The sequence below is a fragment of the Otolemur garnettii genome, unplaced genomic scaffold (genome assembly GCF_000181295.1).
Source record: "Otolemur garnettii isolate 467f Iridium unplaced genomic scaffold, OtoGar3 scaffold00133, whole genome shotgun sequence".
Lineage (NCBI taxonomy): Eukaryota > Metazoa > Chordata > Mammalia > Primates > Galagidae > Otolemur > Otolemur garnettii.
The window spans coordinates 4,922,373-4,941,565 of NW_003852528.1; the positions used below are offsets into that span (position 1 = coordinate 4,922,373).

The 19,193-nt window shown below is 55.6% G+C and overlaps 1 protein-coding gene across 8 annotated transcripts in view; it reads left to right on the forward strand.

Moving 5' to 3' along the window:
- Positions 1-19,193, forward strand: part of CROCC2 (ciliary rootlet coiled-coil, rootletin family member 2) — a 46,087-nt gene that overhangs the window by 4,349 nt on the left and 22,545 nt on the right. For 6 of the 8 annotated variants that reach the window (XM_012810425.2, XM_012810420.2, XM_012810421.2 and 3 more), the window contains exons 4-18: positions 865-971; positions 2,809-2,965; positions 4,917-5,020; positions 5,591-5,788; positions 6,868-6,964; positions 7,047-7,136; positions 7,275-7,472; positions 7,644-7,822; positions 9,628-9,955; positions 10,327-10,473; positions 10,731-10,961; positions 15,254-15,447; positions 17,612-17,739; positions 18,098-18,267; positions 18,770-18,943. In XM_012810425.2, the coding sequence (XP_012665879.1) occupies positions 865-971; positions 2,809-2,965; positions 4,917-5,020; positions 5,591-5,788; positions 6,868-6,964; positions 7,047-7,136; positions 7,275-7,472; positions 7,644-7,822; positions 9,628-9,955; positions 10,327-10,473; positions 10,731-10,961; positions 15,254-15,447; positions 17,612-17,739; positions 18,098-18,267; positions 18,770-18,943 (2,502 nt within the window). The remainder of the gene's footprint in view (positions 1-864; positions 972-2,808; positions 2,966-4,916; positions 5,021-5,590; positions 5,789-6,867; positions 6,965-7,046; positions 7,137-7,274; positions 7,473-7,643; positions 7,823-9,627; positions 9,956-10,326; positions 10,474-10,730; positions 10,962-15,253; positions 15,448-17,611; positions 17,740-18,097; positions 18,268-18,769; positions 18,944-19,193) is intronic. The other 2 variants (XM_012810423.2, XM_012810424.2) reach the window with 2 other exon arrangements.

The window sequence follows — 19,193 nt, forward strand, 5'->3', positions numbered from 1 at the left end:
GAAGCCGCAGAAACCCTGTGGACACATTAGTAAGCCCATGAGTCAGACCTGGACTAGAAGATGCTAGCAGCTTGGGCCAGTCTGCTCCTGGCGTCAGCCCTCCCTAGGTATGGGGTGCCAGGAGAGATAGGACCTCGCCCCAAGACAGGTGGGGAGGGGTCTTGGAGGCCAGTGTGCCTGACCTTGGGCACCTCCATCCTGCAGCAGCACTATCAGCACCTACCCCACTCAGCTTCACTGGGGCCATCTGGCCCTTTCCTTCTCTTCCCTCTGGTGGCTCCCACATGACCAGTTGGACACAGCCACAGCTGAGGCCAACATGCTTCCCTGGGTTTTGGCCCCAATGATGGTGGCATGGCCCAGGGCAGGGGGCCCTGGACATATCTTCCTGGGCTCTGGCTATGAGCTGCTGGGCCTGGATCCCCCTGGCCAGACACCCCAGGGCACTGCCTGGGGTCATTGGCCTTGGGGCTATTGGGGTGCATGTGGCAGTAGACATGGTCCCCCCTGCTGGAAGGGGTGCTGGGAACAGAAGTGTGAGCACAGGACTGGGGGAGCACAGTGTTCCCCTGTTCTACAGCTGGGCCACAGTAGTTGGCCCTGGGGCCTCAGTTTACCTGTCTGTGAGCAAAGCCTGGGTGTGCTCTAGCAACCCCAGAGCCTGCCTCCCACTGGGTCAGCCACACTTACACTATGTCCAGGGCATTGGGCCCATCATTTGGAGGGGCCTGAGCCTCTCTAGACCCCACTCTGCCTCTGTTGTGGGACCCCCCCCAGGGAAGCCCTCTCATCCACCCTGGGACAAGCCTTGCACCTGGCAGGTTTGGGAGTGGCTAGGCCAGGTGGGCTGAAGCTCCTCTCCAGCTGCAGGCCCGGCTGGAGACCACTGAGGCTCGGCTGCGAAGGTCAGAGCTAGAGCACAGCGTGGACTTGGAGGAGGCCCTTGGCCGTCTGGAGGCTGCTGAGGAGAGGTGAGGCCAAGTAGGGGGCAATCAGGGCTGCAGGAAACACAGCCATCACCCCAAGATGCTGTGGGGCTATTGGCCAACTCTTCCCAACATGGCTCCAGGTCAAACTTGCCTGTGGGAGTTTCAGGTCTCCCCAGGTGGGGGAAGGGCTATAGGGAGGGAGGGCCTGGGAGTTGGGACCACCTGGTGGTGGCTTCAGGCAGAGATGGGTCCTCCATTGCTCTCACACTTACCATAAAGGGACATAGTTTCCTCATCTCTCAGGGCCAGGGCACAGACAAGGAAATGGTCAGCCTGGCCTGGCCCTGATATTGTACCCCCTCCCTCTCCTAGAGTAAGGCAGCTCTGACCACAGATAAGGGCCCTGCCTGCCTGTCCAGGGCGGCATCTCACACTGCATCATGAACACAGGAGCGAGAGACCCCACTCTCCGTGCACATGCACTAACATTAGGACCTTCATTTAGTGTCTGGGTCACCCCCACCCTCCCTCCCCGTATGTCCTCACGACCTAGAAATGGCAACAACAACGCTGTCCTGCCTGTGCCTGCTGAGGGGAGGGAAGGTTTGCAGGCAGGTGAGTGGCCTCACCAGCCCCGGTGCTGCCCTAGGGGCTCCCTGGCCCTGATCTCCTGAGATGCCACCAGCAAGACCCTGAAACAGGCTGTAGCAGGTGCTCAGGCCATTACTGGGGTCACCCCAACCCAATTGTGGCCCCCATTAGGCCCTGCCAGCCCCAGGCTACCCTCACCACCCCCACCACCACCCCCCATTCATCCCAGGTCTTAACACCCAGGTCCTCCTGGCTTCAAGTCTCTCTGATGTCAGTCTGACACCTTTGTTCACTGTTGGCAAGCGTGTCATACAACCATCCCCCAGCATCAACCCAGCCCCTCTCACAAACCCTGCCCCAGCAGTAACCCTGCATTCCAATACCAACTCAGCCCCCAACACTAACCCTGCACCCCAATAACAGCCCTATCACCCAACACCCCAACATTGACTCAGCCCCCCAACACAAACGCTGCACCCCAATACCAACCAAGTCCCCCAAACTAATCTTGCTCCCCTGGCACCAACTTAGTCCCTCAATACTAATCCTGTACCCCAACACCAACTTAGCCCCCCACCTGTACCCGTGCAAAGGAGGGATCCATGCAAGGCAGCCTGGGAGGGGCTCAGGCTGCCAGGCAGGGTTAGCAGCTGGTGGGATCCTCTCATAGCTCTTCATCCTTCGATGCCCAGGAAAAGTAATAAAGTGCTGAGAAACATTTTGGGAACTTGTTTTGATGGGGGAAGAGCAATCCAAGTGGAGGCCTTGTGAGGATGAAAGAGTAGCCAAAAGTGACCTGCTGTGGCCCGTGAGGAGCTGGGCTCACAAGGGGTCCCTGGCTGTAGCATGTGTAGGCCTGCTGTTAGTGGAGAAGGGCCCTGAGCAAGGGTCAGGAGAGGCTGTCCCCTCCCAGGGACATGCCCCACTCCTCTTCCACCCCCACCCCCCAGACCTCTGTACCTTGTCTGGGGCATTGAGGACCAGCCAGGGCTGTGGGGGCAGAGCCAGGAGAACAGGGGTGGGGTGCGGGGATGGAGAGCACTGGGCTGGCACCTGGGAGAGCCACTCTGATTCTAGCCCTCAGTCTGAGGGGTTACTGTGGGGCCCACTGCAGGTGGTCAATGCTACCTAGGAGCAGAGCAGGAATGTTCACCTGAGCTAGGGTCAACCTGCCCAGGGGCTTGGGGCTCCATTTGAGCCTCCCAGTTTGGAGACTGGAACTCCAAACACCTCTCTAAGGAGAGGCCACCCACCCCCTGTCATGCAGCTATGGGTTCTGTCTGTCCAGGAGCACGGGCCTCTCCCAGGTGAATGCCCTCCTGCGGGAACAGCTGGAGCACATGAAGAAGGCCAATGATGCGCTGGCCCGAGAGCTGGCCCGGACCACAGGCAGCGTGCTCCGCCTGCGCCGCCAGCTGGACCTGAGACCCTGGGCCCAGAGAGAGGTGTGCCCCCCTCTCACCCACTGGGCAGCCACCTGCTCAGGACCTGTGGCCAGGTAGCAGGGACCAGGAGAGGATGTACTGGCTTCAGGGCAATCCCATTTTCTCTCGGAGCCTTAAAGATGCGCTTTCTCTGTCTTCCGGCTTTGCTGTTGCTGCTGAGAAGTCAGCTTCCCGTTCCTCTGACTCTGACTAACTCTTCTTGAGGTGATTTGTCTTCTCACTCTGGCTGCTGTTAGGGTCTCTGCTTCAACTCTGGTGTCCTGCGGCTTTACTAAGATGAGTCTGTGTGTGAGTTTTTTATTTGTTTATACTGTTTAGGGTCATAAAGCCTCTGTGTCTTCATTATCTTTGGAGAGCAGCCGTTGTTTCTCCAAATATGCCTCCTCTGAGCTCCAGCGTTCTTATCTTGTCTCCCAGGCTCATGAATGTTCATAGTTTTGTTCTTTCTGTCATCCTGGACTACATTCTAGATACTTATTTAAATCTGCTTTCCATTTATTACTGTTCTCTTACGTCTAATCTCTGTTAAAACTGCCTACTGGGTTAAAATTCCAAGTATTGTATTTTCCATCTTTAAGAGTTCAGTTTGATTTTTTCCCAGATGTCTTCCTCTTAACTCATATGTTCAAGCCTCTTGTCTATTGGTGCATCTACAAAACAGTGACTTTGTAGTCTGTGTCAGATGTTCTAATATCTGACATTTTTCAAGGCCCAATTCTACTGTTTCTGCTGGCTCCTGATCATGGTACTTTGCTTCGTTGTGTCTGTGATGATTTGTTGTTGTTGTTTTTCTTTTGCCTGAAACTACCTGAATCCACTTTGAGTGGCCCTAGACTCAGCTGTCTGTCCTGAGCCCCTTTGGTCAAGGAAACTGACCTTCAAGTTACTCAGTTTGGTGAGAAATTGCCTCCCTTCATCTCTGTCCTCTGACTTCACCAGCTCCTGCCTTGAGTATTCTTCACTGTTTTGACCAGTCCAGCCTTGCATTTCAGAAGTTGTTAAGTCCGAAATCTAATATATTTATGCAGCAGATTGGTTCAGGCATCCTCTCCTCTGTGTTTGGGAAAGTGTCTCATCCTGCTCAGATGCTCATGACCAGACAGTGGGAAGTGGCATAGCTAAAGCCAGCATGCACCTCTGTACTCCAGGCACCAAGTAGCGTGCCCTGAAGAAGGGGTACAGCAAGGTATCACTGGGATCAATGGGGTGACCTCAGAGTTGGGGTCAGGTGCAGGGGTCAGCGAAGGCTTCATGAAGGAGAGGTAGCTTTGAGGGTCGTGCCCAGGTGGAAGGTGAGTGCACGCCCTCTGAAGGTAGGATGGGAGCTGTGGGTGGGACTGGGATAGGCAGGGAGAGGTGGGGAACACAGGAAAGCTTCTGGGCTCCCAGAGGTCAATGTACAGGAGACTGCAGGGTGGGGACTGGGAAGGTGGTATGGGGACTCCAAGAGTACCGTGGGTCTTGGCCTAGCAGGGGCCAGGTCCTGCTTCAGGGGAGCTCTGTCCCTGGGTAGGTCCTAGACCCTAGAGCCACCCCTCCACCATTAGGCAGATACTGTGGGGCACCCACCACCATTCTCATGGGTGGCCCTGGTTGGAACCAGGTGTGGGATTCTCCTAGGGAGGGACACAACAGTGTCCTCCTATGGGGGCGGGGTGGGGGCCTCAGTTGCCTCTAGGGCATGAGACTTTAAGACCTGGCAGGTGGGTGGTGCCTGTGGCTCAAAAGGGTAGGGCGCCAATCCCATATGCTGGAGGTGGCAGGTTCAAACCCAGCCCTGGCCAAAAACGGCAAAAAACAGCAAAAAAAAAAAAAAAAAGACCTGGCAGGTGACACCTAGTCCACTTCCTCTCTCCATGGAACCAACCCGGTGTGGCATCTGGAAAAGACTGGGTTTGGGGGAGGCTGAATGGGCCCCAGCCTGAGGTGGACATGGGCCTCTTGCTTTCAGACCTGGGCAAGGGGCCCAAGGAGGCCCCAGGACTTCCTCCTCCTATGGAAACAGGCCATGGCGCTTCGAACGCACCTGGCTGAGCTGCGCACAGCCACCGAGAGGTGAGTGCCAGCCACCCTACCTGGCGTCCATGGCTCCATGCGTGGAGAGAAGGGGCTTTGCACCCTCAGTGAGGCTCCTCTACAGTGCAGCAGGGCTGGCTCTGGGCCCCTTCCCAGGCCTTGTCATGGCCTCCAGATGGTGGGAAGGCATGGTGACAGGGCAGCGGATAGAGAAGCAGCAGGTGCAAGCATCATGGGATGCTGGGGGTGGGAAGTGGACCTCAGAGCAGTGACGGGCACCACGGGGACACTGCCTGGATGGTGGTCCTGGAGTCAATCCAGCCCCATGGGAGCCTCGGACGGTCCTGTCCTGGGTTGCGTCGATAGCTGTCGAGGCACATAGCACCCCAGGTGCACACGAGAAGACTGAGACTCCTGCCAGAGCTGGCTACATCCCTACCTGCCCCTCCCGCTCTGTCCCCTGGCATTCACAGCCAGTCAGTGCCTCAAAGTAGGGGCTCCCCCTGAGGATGGTCAGGAAGGGGGGGCATGGGTCAGGCCAGCCTCTCCTAGGTGGAGCCCAAAAATGGGTCCTGAGGCTCAGCAGTGGGTGCTGCCCTTGTCTCCCAGGGGTCTCACTGACATGCGGGCAGATGTGGCCAGGACAGCCCAGTGTCTGCACATGGCCTGCCTGAACCTTGACTCCAACCTGCAGCTGTCAGCCAGCAGCGCCACCAGCACCCTGGGGCAGCAGCTGCGGGACAAGGTTGGAGAGATGCTGCAGCTGCAGAGCCGCTGGGATGCAGAGAAGGTGGCGCTCCAGGCCAGGTGCGTGCCCAGCAGCAGCTCAACAGGGAAGGCCAGAGGGGCAGGGGCACCCTAGCATCACACGCAGTTGGGTCTCTGATGTCCACCTGACATTCTGACACTGGAGACTTTCACTTGAACCAATTCCCCTGGAGGGAGAAGTTAGCATCTCCCTAACTTCCAGGATTTCAAGGAACCTTGTGGTTGGTTTCCAGGAGTGGAATTTTCAGGTCCACAAGCAGAAACATTCTTCCAGGGATGGGGACTTGTCTTAGGTAAAGCATTTAAGAATCTGAGGCAGGCAGAGGGGCCAAGCACCCTCCTACTTCAGATCTGTGAGCCTCTCAGCACAGAATGTTCTGGACATGCAACCTATATCTGTCTCTTAAGGGTAGCTTCAGCAGAAACCCGGGGGGCAGCCCCCCAGTGAGGGTCCAACCTGCTGGCCATGGGCTGCATCCACAAAGCTTGGGGTCTAGGGCTGGTTTGGCGACAAACACCCTGCTGGCTGACAGGCACAACACCATCCTCTACTCTTGGGGACCAAGTGAGTCAAACATTACCCAACCCAGCCACAGAGGAGCCCAGGGTGTGCCAGCCAGCCTTCTGCGGCCTGCAGGGCAGCACTGCAAGGCCTGGGCCAAGTGATCTGGAGCCACAGGAAGGAAGGGAGACCCAGGTGCCATGGGAGAGCCACTTATTCATTGTTAGACTGATGGTGATAGAGATGCAGGCAGAGGGCAAAGGCCTGGCCCAGAGGTGAGCACACCATCTGTTGTGCTACAAGGCAGGGCACAGAGAGCCTCAGGTAGCTACTGGGTGTGAGGCTGGAGAGTTGGGCCAGGATGTGGGCCTTGAATGCTGAACTCGGGGGCTGCAGTTTATTCCTGAGACAGTGGGAGCCATTGAAGGTTCTATAGCAGGACAGACATGTGATCCAACCCAGCACCAAAGCTCACTCAGAGGGTAGCCCCAGCACCAGCAAAGAGGTTGATGCCAGCAGAAGTCTAGAAGATGCCAGGGTACCTTCAGGGCCTGTGCCCCAAGTTCTAGACTCTGCTCTCTGCCCTACCCCACATGCCCCACCGACCTCTCCCCAGACTCTCGGAGCAAACACTGCTGGTGGAGAAGCTCATGGAGCAGAGTAGGCAGAAGGAGAAGACCATCGCTTCCCTCAATACAGATGTTCAGAGGCTGGTTCGTGTGGCTGGGAAACAGGGTGGCTGAGCTGAGGGTATCTGTCTGCCTTGCTGAGGAGTCCCCACCCCACTGGCTGCAGGAATCCCAGCGCAGTGGAGGCCAGGCAGCAGAGGACAGCTTGAGGAACGAAGTCCGGTCTCTGCGATGCATTTTGGCGAGCATCACCAAGGTGCGGGCCTGTCTGCCGTCCTTCCTGAGAAAGGAAGAACTGACTCACAGGGACCTTGGGACAGTGGAGATGGTGGGGCAGTCCCCTGAGTCATGGCCTTATGCTCTCCCCCTGCCCACCTTCCTCTCTGCCTGGAAGGAAGCCCAGGCAGACCTGGAGCTGGCCCGGAGCAGCAGCACTGAAGGGGAAGAGCCACAGAACCCATGGAGAAGCCCCCCACGCACCATGTCCCCTGCCAAGGAGGTGTCTCCACCACGGGCCCACCCCCGAGCTACCCTGGACCCCACACTGCAGTCTGTGCAGGCAGCCATCAAGAGGCGGCAGCAGCGGGAGCAGGTGGGCAGCTGCAGCCCAGGGGCCACCAGAGGCAGGACACTCTCCCAGCTAGGTGCCCTTACAAGGCTTGCCCCTGCACCCCACAGCCTGGGGAGTTGGGAGCCCTGGCCGTCCTCTGTGGGCACAGGGTGCCCAGGCCAGAGGGGCTCACACCGTGGCACCACTGGGCAGGAGCTGCACCTGAAGCTGGAGTCATCCCGGGCCGTGTCGGCCAGGCTCCGCAAGCAGCTGTCAGAGAGCCAGTGGGGGCTGCGAGCCTCACAGCAGCTCCTGCAGGAGTGGACCTGGGAGCGAGAGGCCCACAGGCTAGAGGTGCAGCACCGCCAGGCGTCCCCCATGCTCCCAGGAAGGTGAGAGGTCTGGGAAGGGCTAGGGGATGACTGGGCTAGAACAGCCTATCCCAGGCACCCTCTAGTGATGAGGCCCTCTGCCAGAAGAGAGAAAGGGCCATCTACCAATGAAGCCTGCCCGTGTCCAGGCCTCCTTCACCCCGGATGCACTGAGGGTACCCCACTGCCTCATCTGGGTCCCCCTGGGCTGCACTGATCCTGGACTTCCCTTCCCACAGCTGAGACTGAGGACACCCACTGCCCTCTGCCTCCATCCAGGGCCCCCACAGCCCATGTAGCCCCTAATCACCCCTCAGGCCGTACTCTGCCTCCCACCTCCTGCCTGGCTTCCACCTATCCCTCTGGGGGATTCATCCCTCCTCCTCCCTGGATCTCACCCATCCTTCAACAATGGCCCAGAAAAACCCAACTCCCCTCCCCCATCTCTTGGGTGGCACCTGTGTCCTCCCTGTCCAGTGGATCTGGTGGCTCCAGGTGCATTCAGCCCAGATGCTCTCTGGATACCTCTGTCCAGGTCTCATTGCCCTGGGGTTGTTGGGGTGAGGAGCCTGAGTTCAGAGCAAGAGGCTCTGCAAGGCTTCCCAGATCTGGACAGGATGAGAGAACAGGCTGAGCACAAGGTGGAGTGAGCCACCAGGTCAGGAGGGCTTCCTGCAGGAGACAGAGAGAGGGAGAGGGGTGCCTCACCCCATGGGGAGCAGAGACAACCCCCACCTCTGAGCACTCATTCCTCTCCATGACAAAAACAGACTGTGACATCCCTTTGAAGCCACACCTCTAAACCACCCAGGAGTGCTGGGTGCTGACCCCCAGTCCCACCCTGAGAGGCACAGGGAGGTGGGCACAGAGATGAGGGTGGATGGATCAGCCTTGCGCAGGGGTATGGGGATCCAAGTCAAGTGCAGGGAGCGTGGGAGGCCGGAAGCCTGGAGGGGGCAGGAAGGGCCTTCCCAGCATAAACCAGCCACCTCAGACCAGGGTGAGCTGGGGTCCCAGGGTGAGCAGCAGAGCCCATAACACAGAAGGGGCTGTCCTCTGGGGACAGAAAGTGGCAGGGCCACAGGAGCTGCCATAGGTGAGAGAGCACAGTGGAAATGGCATCAGGAGGCTGCTGGGGAGAGGCGGGTAGGCGATGTCTCGGGGCAGGGGCTAACTCCGGGGGCCTTGGGCATGGGGGCCAAGGTGGTGGGGAGCCCTCCCATTCAGAATCTGCCATGGGTGGCTAGTGAGAAGGCCCCAGGAATGGGCCAGTCACTGAGCACAACTTGGCATAGGGTGTGTGGAGCCCTGAGGGTCGGGGCTGGAGCTCGGGAGAGCTACAGTCAGGGTCTGTCCCCTCCTCCCAGCAGAGTTCTGCAGGGATTGCTTGAGCGGGATCCTGTGTGCCCCTGGGCTCCCTCTGCACCCTGAATGTGTGTGGCCACCCTGTGCTTCTTCCACACCCTCTTCCCTGGCTCCCAGGGAAAGGGCGCCTCTGGAGACTGCAATAGGGAGGCTGGGGGTGCAGAGAAGCTGAGCTGCAGACAAGCCTCCTGCTGCCAAGCAGATCGGCTGACAGAGCGCAGCTCTGCCACCAGTGGGCTGCCTGCCTGTGGGCTTTCACCACCCCACAGGCCTCAGCATTCACCCATGGAATGGGGTTTCCTCACCAGCTTCATCTCAGAGAGTCAGGCTGTCCCTTATGAGGCAGGGGGCCAAGGGCTCTCCAGGCCCTTCCCAGGCTGTACTGACCTCCCAGACCCAGATTCCTGCTCCTGCTTGGTGCCCTGCCCTGATATCAGTTGGCCACCCTGTGGGCCCTGCAGGAATGAGCACCCTAGCACATGTGGCCTGAGGACATCACCCCACCCTCAACCGGCCATGCCCTCACAACTGCCAGCCCCACAAGGGACTCCACATTTCTTCTGGCCACCTGCCCTGCCCGTGGGGCAGCCGCAGCTAATGCTGAGGCAACCTCATGCCCTTTGCCTTCTGGTCTTGGGCCTCAGTCAGGAGCGTCTGCAGCAGCTGGAGGAGAAGGTCTCGGCACTCAGAAGGGAGCTGGCGTGGGCCCAGGAGGCACTGAGCACAGCCCAGATGCAGAGGGACATCGTGGAGAGCGAGAGGGAGGGCCTGCGTGGGGCCTTGGCCCGGGTACGCCCTGTGCCCTTTTCCCTGACCGCCCCAACCTGCCCTGGATGCGCTGACCTCCCACTCCCCTCTCTCATATACGCCTGAGCCTTCCACTGTCGCCAGAGCTCCCAAAGTCATTGACAGTCTCCTATCCCCAGCCAGTGGGCTCCAGCCTCACCCCTGACCACTCGTTGCTCTTAAACCTATGGCCATGTCTGCTTCTCAGGGTCTCTGCCAGGGCCGCCCACCCCCTCTCCTGGCTGGAGCCCCAGTACTCAGAGGCCACCTCACTGTCCCAGCCCTGGCCTCCACAACATGGCTCATGCCTTCCCTGGCACCAGCAGCTCTGCCAGGGGCCTGAAGGTCCCTCCCTGGTGTCCACCTTACCCCAGGCCGAGTCCAGCAACACTGACCTAGAACTGCTTGTGAGGCGGCTAAAGTCAGAGGGCGTGGAGCAAAGGGACTCCCTGGCCCAGATGGCCACCCTGATGGAAGGGTTTGCTCAAGACAAAGCCACCTTGAACCAGCTGGTCCTCCAGGTGAGGTGACGGCCAGGTGGGCAGCTCTACCCTGGGCCTCAGTTTCCCCCAGGGGAGCTGTGAGAGACCCCCATCCCAGTGCTGCTTCTCCTGGCCCAGGCCTCCAGGCACCCATCCTCCCAGACTTTCCCGTTCCTGGACTGAAGCTACTCCCCAGGAGCAGGTTTTAGAGGGGGAATGAGGGGGCCTGAGGGAGGGTAGGTCTGGGCAGGGCTGCCCAGCCCATGGAGCTAAGGGTGCCCCCCACCCCCCGGCAGGTGGAGCAGCAGCGGGACCGTCTGCAGGAGCAGCTGAAGGTGCTAGAGCAGGAGAGGGCCAGTGCCCAGGAGCAGCTGGCACAGGCTGAGCAGCAGCTGGCGCAGGAGCGGGCTGAGCTCAGGGACCTGCAGCAGGCCCGCAGGCACATGGAGCAGCAGCTGGAGCAGCTAGAGGGGCAGGTGGCCCTGCTCAGCCGTGAGAAGGCCCAGCTCCAGGAGCAAGTGGACCAGGTGAGACCATGTTCCACACAGCAGGACTATAGCCAAGCAGGGCAGAGGCTGTCCCAGGTCCTGCCACTGCTCAGAGTCCTGTGGGCTCAATGACATCTCTAACACTTTCTGACTGCCCTGCTGACTAGTCTGTCCTGGGCAGGGCAGAGGAGAGGTATGAAGAGAAAAGATTCACATCAGTCCTGTCCTGCCCACTTAAGGCCAGGGTCCACCCTTTCCTTCTTGTCTCTCCTTGTCCCACATCCACAAAGCTGAGCTCTCCAACCATGCATTCACCCCTCATTTTTTTTTTCTTGAGACAGGGTCTTGCTGTGTTACCCCAGGCTAGAGTGCCCTGGCATCATAGCTCAAGCAGTCCTTCTGTCTCAGCCTCCCAAGTAGCTGGGACTACAGGCATCTAACACTACACCTGGCTAGCTTTTCTATTTTCAGCAGAGATGGGGTCTCGCTCTTGCTCAGGCTTTCTTGGACTCCTGAGCTAAGGAATCTTCCTGCCTCGGCCTCCCAGAGGGCTGGGATTGCACTTGCTGCTCAGCCACATTCCTGTGCTCACGCATTCATTCCCAATCTGGCTACCTATTGTTGAGGTTTGTCTCAGTGGAGAATGAAACCGAAGTCGAAGTCGTTTGGGTCTTTTCCAGTCTGGCCTTATCTGTGTATGTGAGGCCTGCTGAGTCACAAGCCCCTAGTGCCATTCAGATTCATGCCCATTTCACGCTGGGGACAGCACAGCCGCTTTTGAGACTCTGTCCTGTCTCTTTTTTTTTTTTTTTGGCATCTTTTCCCCTTTTTATTGCACTGTAATCTACTTTCAGTCAGCCAGCCACACCAAGATCAAGACTTGGAACACCTCCTTCAGCCTAGAGCCAGTGTCCTCAAACTACAGCCCGCGGGCCACATGCGGCCCGCCAAGGACATTTATCCGGCCCGAGGGGTATTTTTGCCACCGCTGCCTGTCCTGCTTAGCAGCCGACTTGTCCCAGGGCCCATAGTCCGGCCCTCCAATGGTCTAAGGGACAGTAAACTGGCCCCCTTGTTAAAAAATTTGAGGACCCCTGGCCTAGCGTGTCCCCTTGTGCCCATCCAGGCACTGCCTGAACTCCCTGCCTCCAGCCCAAGCAGCCTCTGCCTCAGTGTGTAGCACCAAGGACTGTTTACACCTGTTTTGAAGTTTCTTGTAAATGGAGTCATGCTGTACGGACTCTTTGGCATCCAACTTCTCTCTCTCTTGACTGTGAGATTCAGCCACGTGGTTAAGCATACCAATAGTCATATTCCATGTGAATAAAGCACATTTGTTTACTCATTCACTTGTTGGACATCTGGCTGTTTTGGGTTTAGGACTGTGATGCATAAGCCAGACATGAACCTTTCTGTATAAGTTATATTCATATGCACTCACTCTTCTTGAGTAAATACATTAGAACAAGATTGTGGACTCAGGCCTGCTGCAGGCCCCTGAGCAAACATGTGGGAAAAAATAGTGTAGGTAAGTGTATGTTGATCTTTATAAAAAAAAACTGCATAGCAGGGCGGCGCCTGTGGCTCAAAGGAGTAGGGTGCCGGCCCCATATCCTGGAGGTGGTGGGTTCAAACCCAGCCTCGGCCAAAACTACAAACAAACAAACAAAAAAACTGCATAGCAGTTTCCAGAGTGGTTGAATTGGTTTTTTCCTGCTGCCAACAGTGTAGGAGGGTTCTAGTTGCTCCTCAGCCTTCTCAACAGTTGGTATTATCTGTTTTTATTTCTTGCCTTTTCTATATGTGTTAAGCTGTATGTTACTGAGATTTTATTTGCATTTCTACAGTTCCTTCCTCAATGTGGTGAGCACATTTTTATGTGTCACTGGATATATGTGTGCCTTATGTCAAGGGTCTGTTCAAGTCTTTTGCCAACTTTTTTTTTGAGACAGAGTCTCACTTTGTCAGCCTCGGTAGAGTGCTATGGTGTCACAGCTCACAGCCACCTCAAACTCTTGGGCTTAAGTGATTCTCCTGCCTCAGCTTCCCAAGTAGGTGGGACTACAGGAACCCGCCTAAACACATTTTTTGTTATAGTTGTTATTGTTATTTAGCAGGCCCAGGCCAGGTTCGAACCCACCAGCCCCCATGTATGTGGCCGGTGCCCTAACCACTGAACTATGGATGCCGAGCCTTAGCTGCCAATTTTTGCTCATATTCTTAATCCCTCAACCCTATACTATTCATGAATTACAAATATATATGTTAAAAAGCAATACCATTAAAAAAAAAAAAACGCAAGATACAATAGAATCTCAGGCTTACCTCTGGGCATTTCCTCCCCTATGGTAGCTCAGCCCCTGAACTCCAAGTTGTGTTTCCTAAGCCCCATATTTCCACTGAGACCTTAGACCAGGTTCCCAGCCTTTTAGCAAAAGTGTCATCCTGGCTCCTGGAACTCAGGCCCTGTGCCACTTAGGGTCTGGCACATACTTTAAGGGGGAAATCTGTGGCAGGATTTCAGGCTCACTTTGATCCATTCCTCTCAATAATCCAGCTCCCGGGACCCACTGCCTTGACATCTTCCTGATGCTGTGAAGCAGATTACGGGTGGCCTGTGGTGTGGCTTCCTAGTTGCTCTGGATAGGAGGGTTGGTCTTCAACTGTCACCTGTGCTCTTATGCGAAGCAGAAAGTCCTGGTATTCACTTTTGAAGAATATTTTCATGGGGTACAGAAAAGTAGGATGGTTATTATTTTCTTTCAAGAATTTGACGAAGTCAGTCCCTTACCTTATGACTTCCAGTGTTGCTGTTCAGAAGTTGAATGTCAGTGTTATTGTTACTGATTTAAAGGTAATGATTTTTTCCCTGATCTTTAGAAATATTTTTCTTTAGCTTTGGTTTCCAGAAACTTTACTAAGATGCATGTAAATGACATTTTCTTTTTTAACTATACTCTGGGATAATTAAAATCTGTAACTAGGTATTTCTTTGGGTTTGGAAGATTCTTGGCACATATCTGTTCCCTCTTTCTGAGGCTCTACGTACACACATGATGCAAATTTTACCTTGTCCTGTGTGTCTACAATGTTCTTTAATGCACTTTCCTAACTTTCCCCTTCATAATTCAGTATGAACATCCTTCTGTGAGCCTGCCTGATCAGCAGTCTTCTCTTTTATCCTATCTGCCCTGCTACTGAGCCCGTCTATTAATTTATTAATTTTGGTTGTTGTATTATTTATATTCAGTATCCAGTTCTATTGTTAAATTCTACTTCTTGCCATCCATCTTCTTGAACATACTAATCAGCTATTTTAAAATCTGTATCTGATAACTCCAATATCTGACAGTGAGAGGTCTATGTCTATTTTCTTTTTTTTTTTTTTTCTATGTCTATTTTCTATGTTTATATCTGAGTTTCTAGTCAGGTAGGTTCATCCCTTGATAGCCCCAGTCATGCAGTATAAATGCCAAGCATCACATATGGAAAGTTATAGAAATAATTTGAGAGTCGTTCTGATGCTCTTCTTCTTCTAGACAGGATTTACTTTTGCCTCTGGGAGGCAGTGAAGGTAGGAATGATCCCTATAATCCAGTGACTGGGATCGTCTGTACTGGAGCTTCGGTTTTTATGAGAGGTTATCTATTTCTGACTCATCACTCCTAGCGGGGGCCAAGCCTTTCTCTGAATAAAACTCAAAGCTTGGGATGTTGATCAGAGCCTCTCTGCTTTGGTGGCTCTGAACTCCCATTTTTATACTCCTAAAGGCCACAGCACTTCAGAAGCTCCCCTTAGCGTCTCAGCTTCTCCTCCAAACCCTTAAATCAGCAGATGCATGGAGGAAAGAAGAGACACCGGCAGCTGGGCTCCCTCCTCTGTCCCCTCTCTCAAGGACCTTGGCTCCTTCAGTCCCAGTTCCTTCTGCAGCTCTCTGAGGCCTCCAACATATTCCTGTGACATTTTTGGGATGTCCTTAATGGAAGAGTCAGTCTGCAGCAATCCATCATATGTCATCTTCCATTGTCATTTCTGTGCAATGTTTCCTGTCCCCTGGACACTGGTCCAGCAGATAGTACCATTTAGATTGGCAGTTGGCTCCTACCTGGCAATGCCCAGTTCAGCAACATCTCCACCATGGGTACAGGAGTGGACGCCCTCTCTTTTGGAAAAACACACATGTACTTCTGACATCCGATGTGCCTTGTGTCCACCCAATGCCATTCTGCATGAAATCCCTTCTTCTGAAGCCCTTCTTGTCCCTCAGCTGGCCCCTCCACACCCTCCTGCTCAGTCTCTCTCCGCTGGACTTCCCCTCCCACTTCCCTCAGGTCACATGCGGGAAGCAGGCCCTGGAGGAACAGCTGGCACAGAGCTTGCAGAACCAGGACGCCCAGTTGGACACTCTACAGAGAGTGCTGCAGGAAAAGGGTGCTCTATCTGAGGAGCGGGCCCAGCTGCTGGCCACGCAGGAGGCCCTGGAGAGGCAGAGCCAGCTCGTGGCCAAGGAGGCAGCTAATCTGAGGTACCCCAAGGCCTGCTAACTGGGATATATCCACATGGCCTCACCCTTGGAGAGCCCACAGTGTGGTGAGGGTGACACTCGTACAGCGATGTGGGACAGGGCATTGTGTCAGCACATGTGACAATGGCCATGGGTGGGGTGGAGCATCTAGAGGAGACTAATCCAGGGAAGCCCTGGGTCGACCTCCTGGAGGTTGGAGGCCAACCACAGCCAGTGGGAGGCAGATGTGGAAGGTCTTTCTCAGAGATCTGAGGCCCTCAGGGTGAGCCAGCTTCAGGTGTGCTGGATGCAGCACACCCATGGAGCCCTCCAGACCCGGCCTCCCCCTTCCTCAGTGCTGCCTGACCCTGAGGGGATTTCATTCCCAGGCAGGCTTGCCCGGAGAAGTGGCAAGATGGCAGTGGCCACTTGGCAGCCTCTGCCAATAGGCATCATGCATCGTTTTCCCCACAAGGCCCCAGAGCTTCTGCCATTGTTCAACTTGAGCTGCTTGACATCCCTGAACAGGTTCTGGGAGCCAGAAGCTGCAGAGCGTTGGGTTGCATGCCCATCTCTGAAGCCAGGGCAAGGTCATAGAGGGGAGCAGAGTGAGCCCAGGACCATAAGGGGCAACTTCTGAGGGTTGAAAGTGGTGCTCACAGGCCAGGACAATGGGTGCCTGTGGGCTGTTGCCTGGTGAACTGAACTGTTGCTGTGGCTTCTGTGGAAATCCCAAGGCTAGAGGTTTTCTGCACCTCAGCAGCCCTGCTCAGGAACATCTAAGTATTTTTGTAGAACACATTTCCTTCTGGAATTACAGAATCCAGGGGTGTGAGAAATCTGAGTCCCAGATTGCTTGAACTTCTTTGCAGGCAAACCTCTCTTCCAAATACAAGTTTGCACAAAAGTTAGAACAGAGACCAAATGCTGGCTTCTCTGGGTTGGACCCCGCCCACGCTCTCTCCTGGGTCCCAGGTGCTCAGAGGGCCACAGTTTGGCAGCCTCTTTCCTCTTGCAGCATCTGCTGCCCAGAACACAGGCCTGGCCAGAGCCCTCAGCAGCCTAGACCCTGTCTCTGAAGCTCCCTGGGCTCAGCCCTGACCATGGACCCAGGGCCCTGCACACAGGAGCCCTGCAGCCTCCAGAGTCACAGCTGGCTGACCAAGACAGCCAGCCAGGCTTCTGGGTGACAAGACTGCTGGGAAACTTGTCCTGGAGCCACATCTGCCTGGCACACACTCTGGGTGTCTGTCTGCCTGGCTGCGTGGGTGGGAGGGTGTAGTCACTGCCATGTAAAGAGATTTTGGGAGTGTGTGAGGCCCCACTGGCTCTACGCATCTCCTGAGGCTCCCACAGCTCTGCTCACAAAGGGGACACAGCTTTCCAGGTCCTCAAGCTCCCACTCCTGGGCCCTAGCAATGTGGCAGCACATGGACCCTTCTCTCAAGGTACAGTGTGGCCTACTCATCAGGCAGCCAGACGGTGGGGGTTCCTGCCCACCCCAACCCCAAGCAGCCTCGCCCCTGGCTGGAGCACCCTATGGTCTACCAGGCCTCTGTTCAAGTGTATTCAGATCTGTTAGTCTCTTTATTTTTGTCTTTAGGCTTTTGTGTCTGGTTTACAAATCTTAAAAATATTCTTTTATGTTTTTTCTATTGTCTTTCTAGTTCTGCATTGTTTTGTTACTTGCTTTCTTTTATTTATTTATTTTTTTTTTTAATTTTTTTTATTTTTTTTTTTTGAGACAGAGCTTCAAGCTGTCCCCCTGGGTAGAGTGCTGTGACATCACAGCTCACAGCAACCTCCAACTCCTGGGCTCAAGCGAGTCTCCTGCCTCAGCCTCCCAAGTAACTGGGACCACAGACGCCCGCCACAACACCCGGCTGTTTTTGGTTGCAGCCATCATTGTTGTTTGGTGGCCCAGGCTGGATTCGAACCTGCCACCTTAAGTGTATGTGGCTGGCGCCTTAGCCACTTGAGCCACAGGTGCCGAGCTGTTACTTGCTTTCTTAATGCACCTTTTTATTCCATCTGAAATACACTTTTATGTAGAATTTAATTCATTCTTAGAGATTCAGCTGAATGAGATGCCCTGCTGACGTGCTATTCACTGACCTGGCCCAGGCTCTGTGCTGTTCCTCACAGCAGGGCCAACAACTCACCTGTTGTTTGGTGCTCTCTGCAGGGTGGAGAGGGACTCCCTGGAGAGCAGCCTCTTTGAGGCCAAACAGATGGCAATGCAGCTGCAAGCTCGGCAGGAACAGCTGGTGGGAGAAGCCCAGAGAGCCCAGCTGGCTCAGCAGGCCTTGCAAGGTGCTCCCACAAGCGGGTTCCTCTGCTCCCCAACCCCACAGTCAGCTATGCAGGGGCCTTGGAATGGAGCTCAGGCCCCATACATGCTGCTCCCACCCCTCACCCTGCAAGGGCACACATATGGTCCTGGAGCTTGCGTAACTGAAAGAGTCAGCCACCCAGTCTATGAGGAGTAAGCAGGTGCCCTAACCAGGCTGCTTCTGGTGCTGGCCTGAGGCTCTGCCCCATTCCCTGTGCCTGACCCCTGCTCAGCTCACCCAGTCCCTGAGCCTGCCCTCTGTCACTGCATGGGGAGCTACAAAGGATGTAGGAGGTCTGTGTGCACAAACTAGGCCCCAACACACATTTCACCCTACAGAGGAAATGGAGCAGCTGAGAAGCAACCGGGAGGTCCAGGAGGAGCAGCTGCAGCAAGATGTAGGGCGGCTTCTACAGCAGGTGGCACAACAGAAGCAGGATGCGCAGATGGCCCTTGAGAGCCAGGCTCTGGCCCACCATGAGGACATGGCACAGCTCCAGAGGGAGAAGGTCTGCTTCCCAGAAGCCTGTGGCTGCTTGCTGGGAGTCTACCAGGTCCCAAAGAATGGCAGAGCCTTGGCAGGAGGGGCTTTAGGAGACAATGCTCAAAGGTAGAGCATTGAGCGGCCTGTGCCACGGGAGGCCAGGCAATGACATGCTTACCCTTCACAGTTCAAGGGGGTGTTGAAAAGGCCAGACCAGTGTTGGCTGACCTGGCTACAGTCTGAGACTAGGGCTGGAAGGGGCCTTGCACCCTCTGGAGCCCTCCCATGGGTCTCTGCACATCAGTAGCACTGTGGAGCCAGGAACAACTCACAGACAGATACATGTGGGTTGGTGGCTGTTGAGGCCCAGAGAGACTTTCCCTGCTCCCACGTCTCTGTGGGGAAGACAAAGAGGTACAGTGGACCAGACAGCCCCCAGGACGCCTGGGCCAGTTTTCCCTCGGGGCCGCAGGAGCCACTGGTCTCACATGCCTTGACCTCAAGCCTGCCCCTTTCCCTATGTCCAGGAAACCCTGAGTCTGACCCTGGCAGAAGAGAAAGAAGTGGCTGCATACCGGCTGGAGCAGGAGAAGGAGCTGGTGGCAAGAAGTACATCTGAGAGGGATGCTCTGAAAGGGGAAATTCAGAAAATGAGGCAGGAGCAGGACAAGAGCCTCCAACGGGAGCATAAGATGCAACAGGTGCTGGTGGGGCTGGGATGCAGGCTCACACCCACTACACCTGTGCTCTCTGGACCAGCACAGGGAAGCATGGCAAGCACAGCCTTCCTCGATCAGTACTGCTGCAGCTTTGGTCTTACACAGTAACCCTCATGGAAGGACACCCACCTACCTACCCAGCCACCCAACCACCCAACCACCCACCCATCCATCCATCCATCCATCTAACTACCTACCCAGACACCCAACTACCCAACCACCCATCCACCCA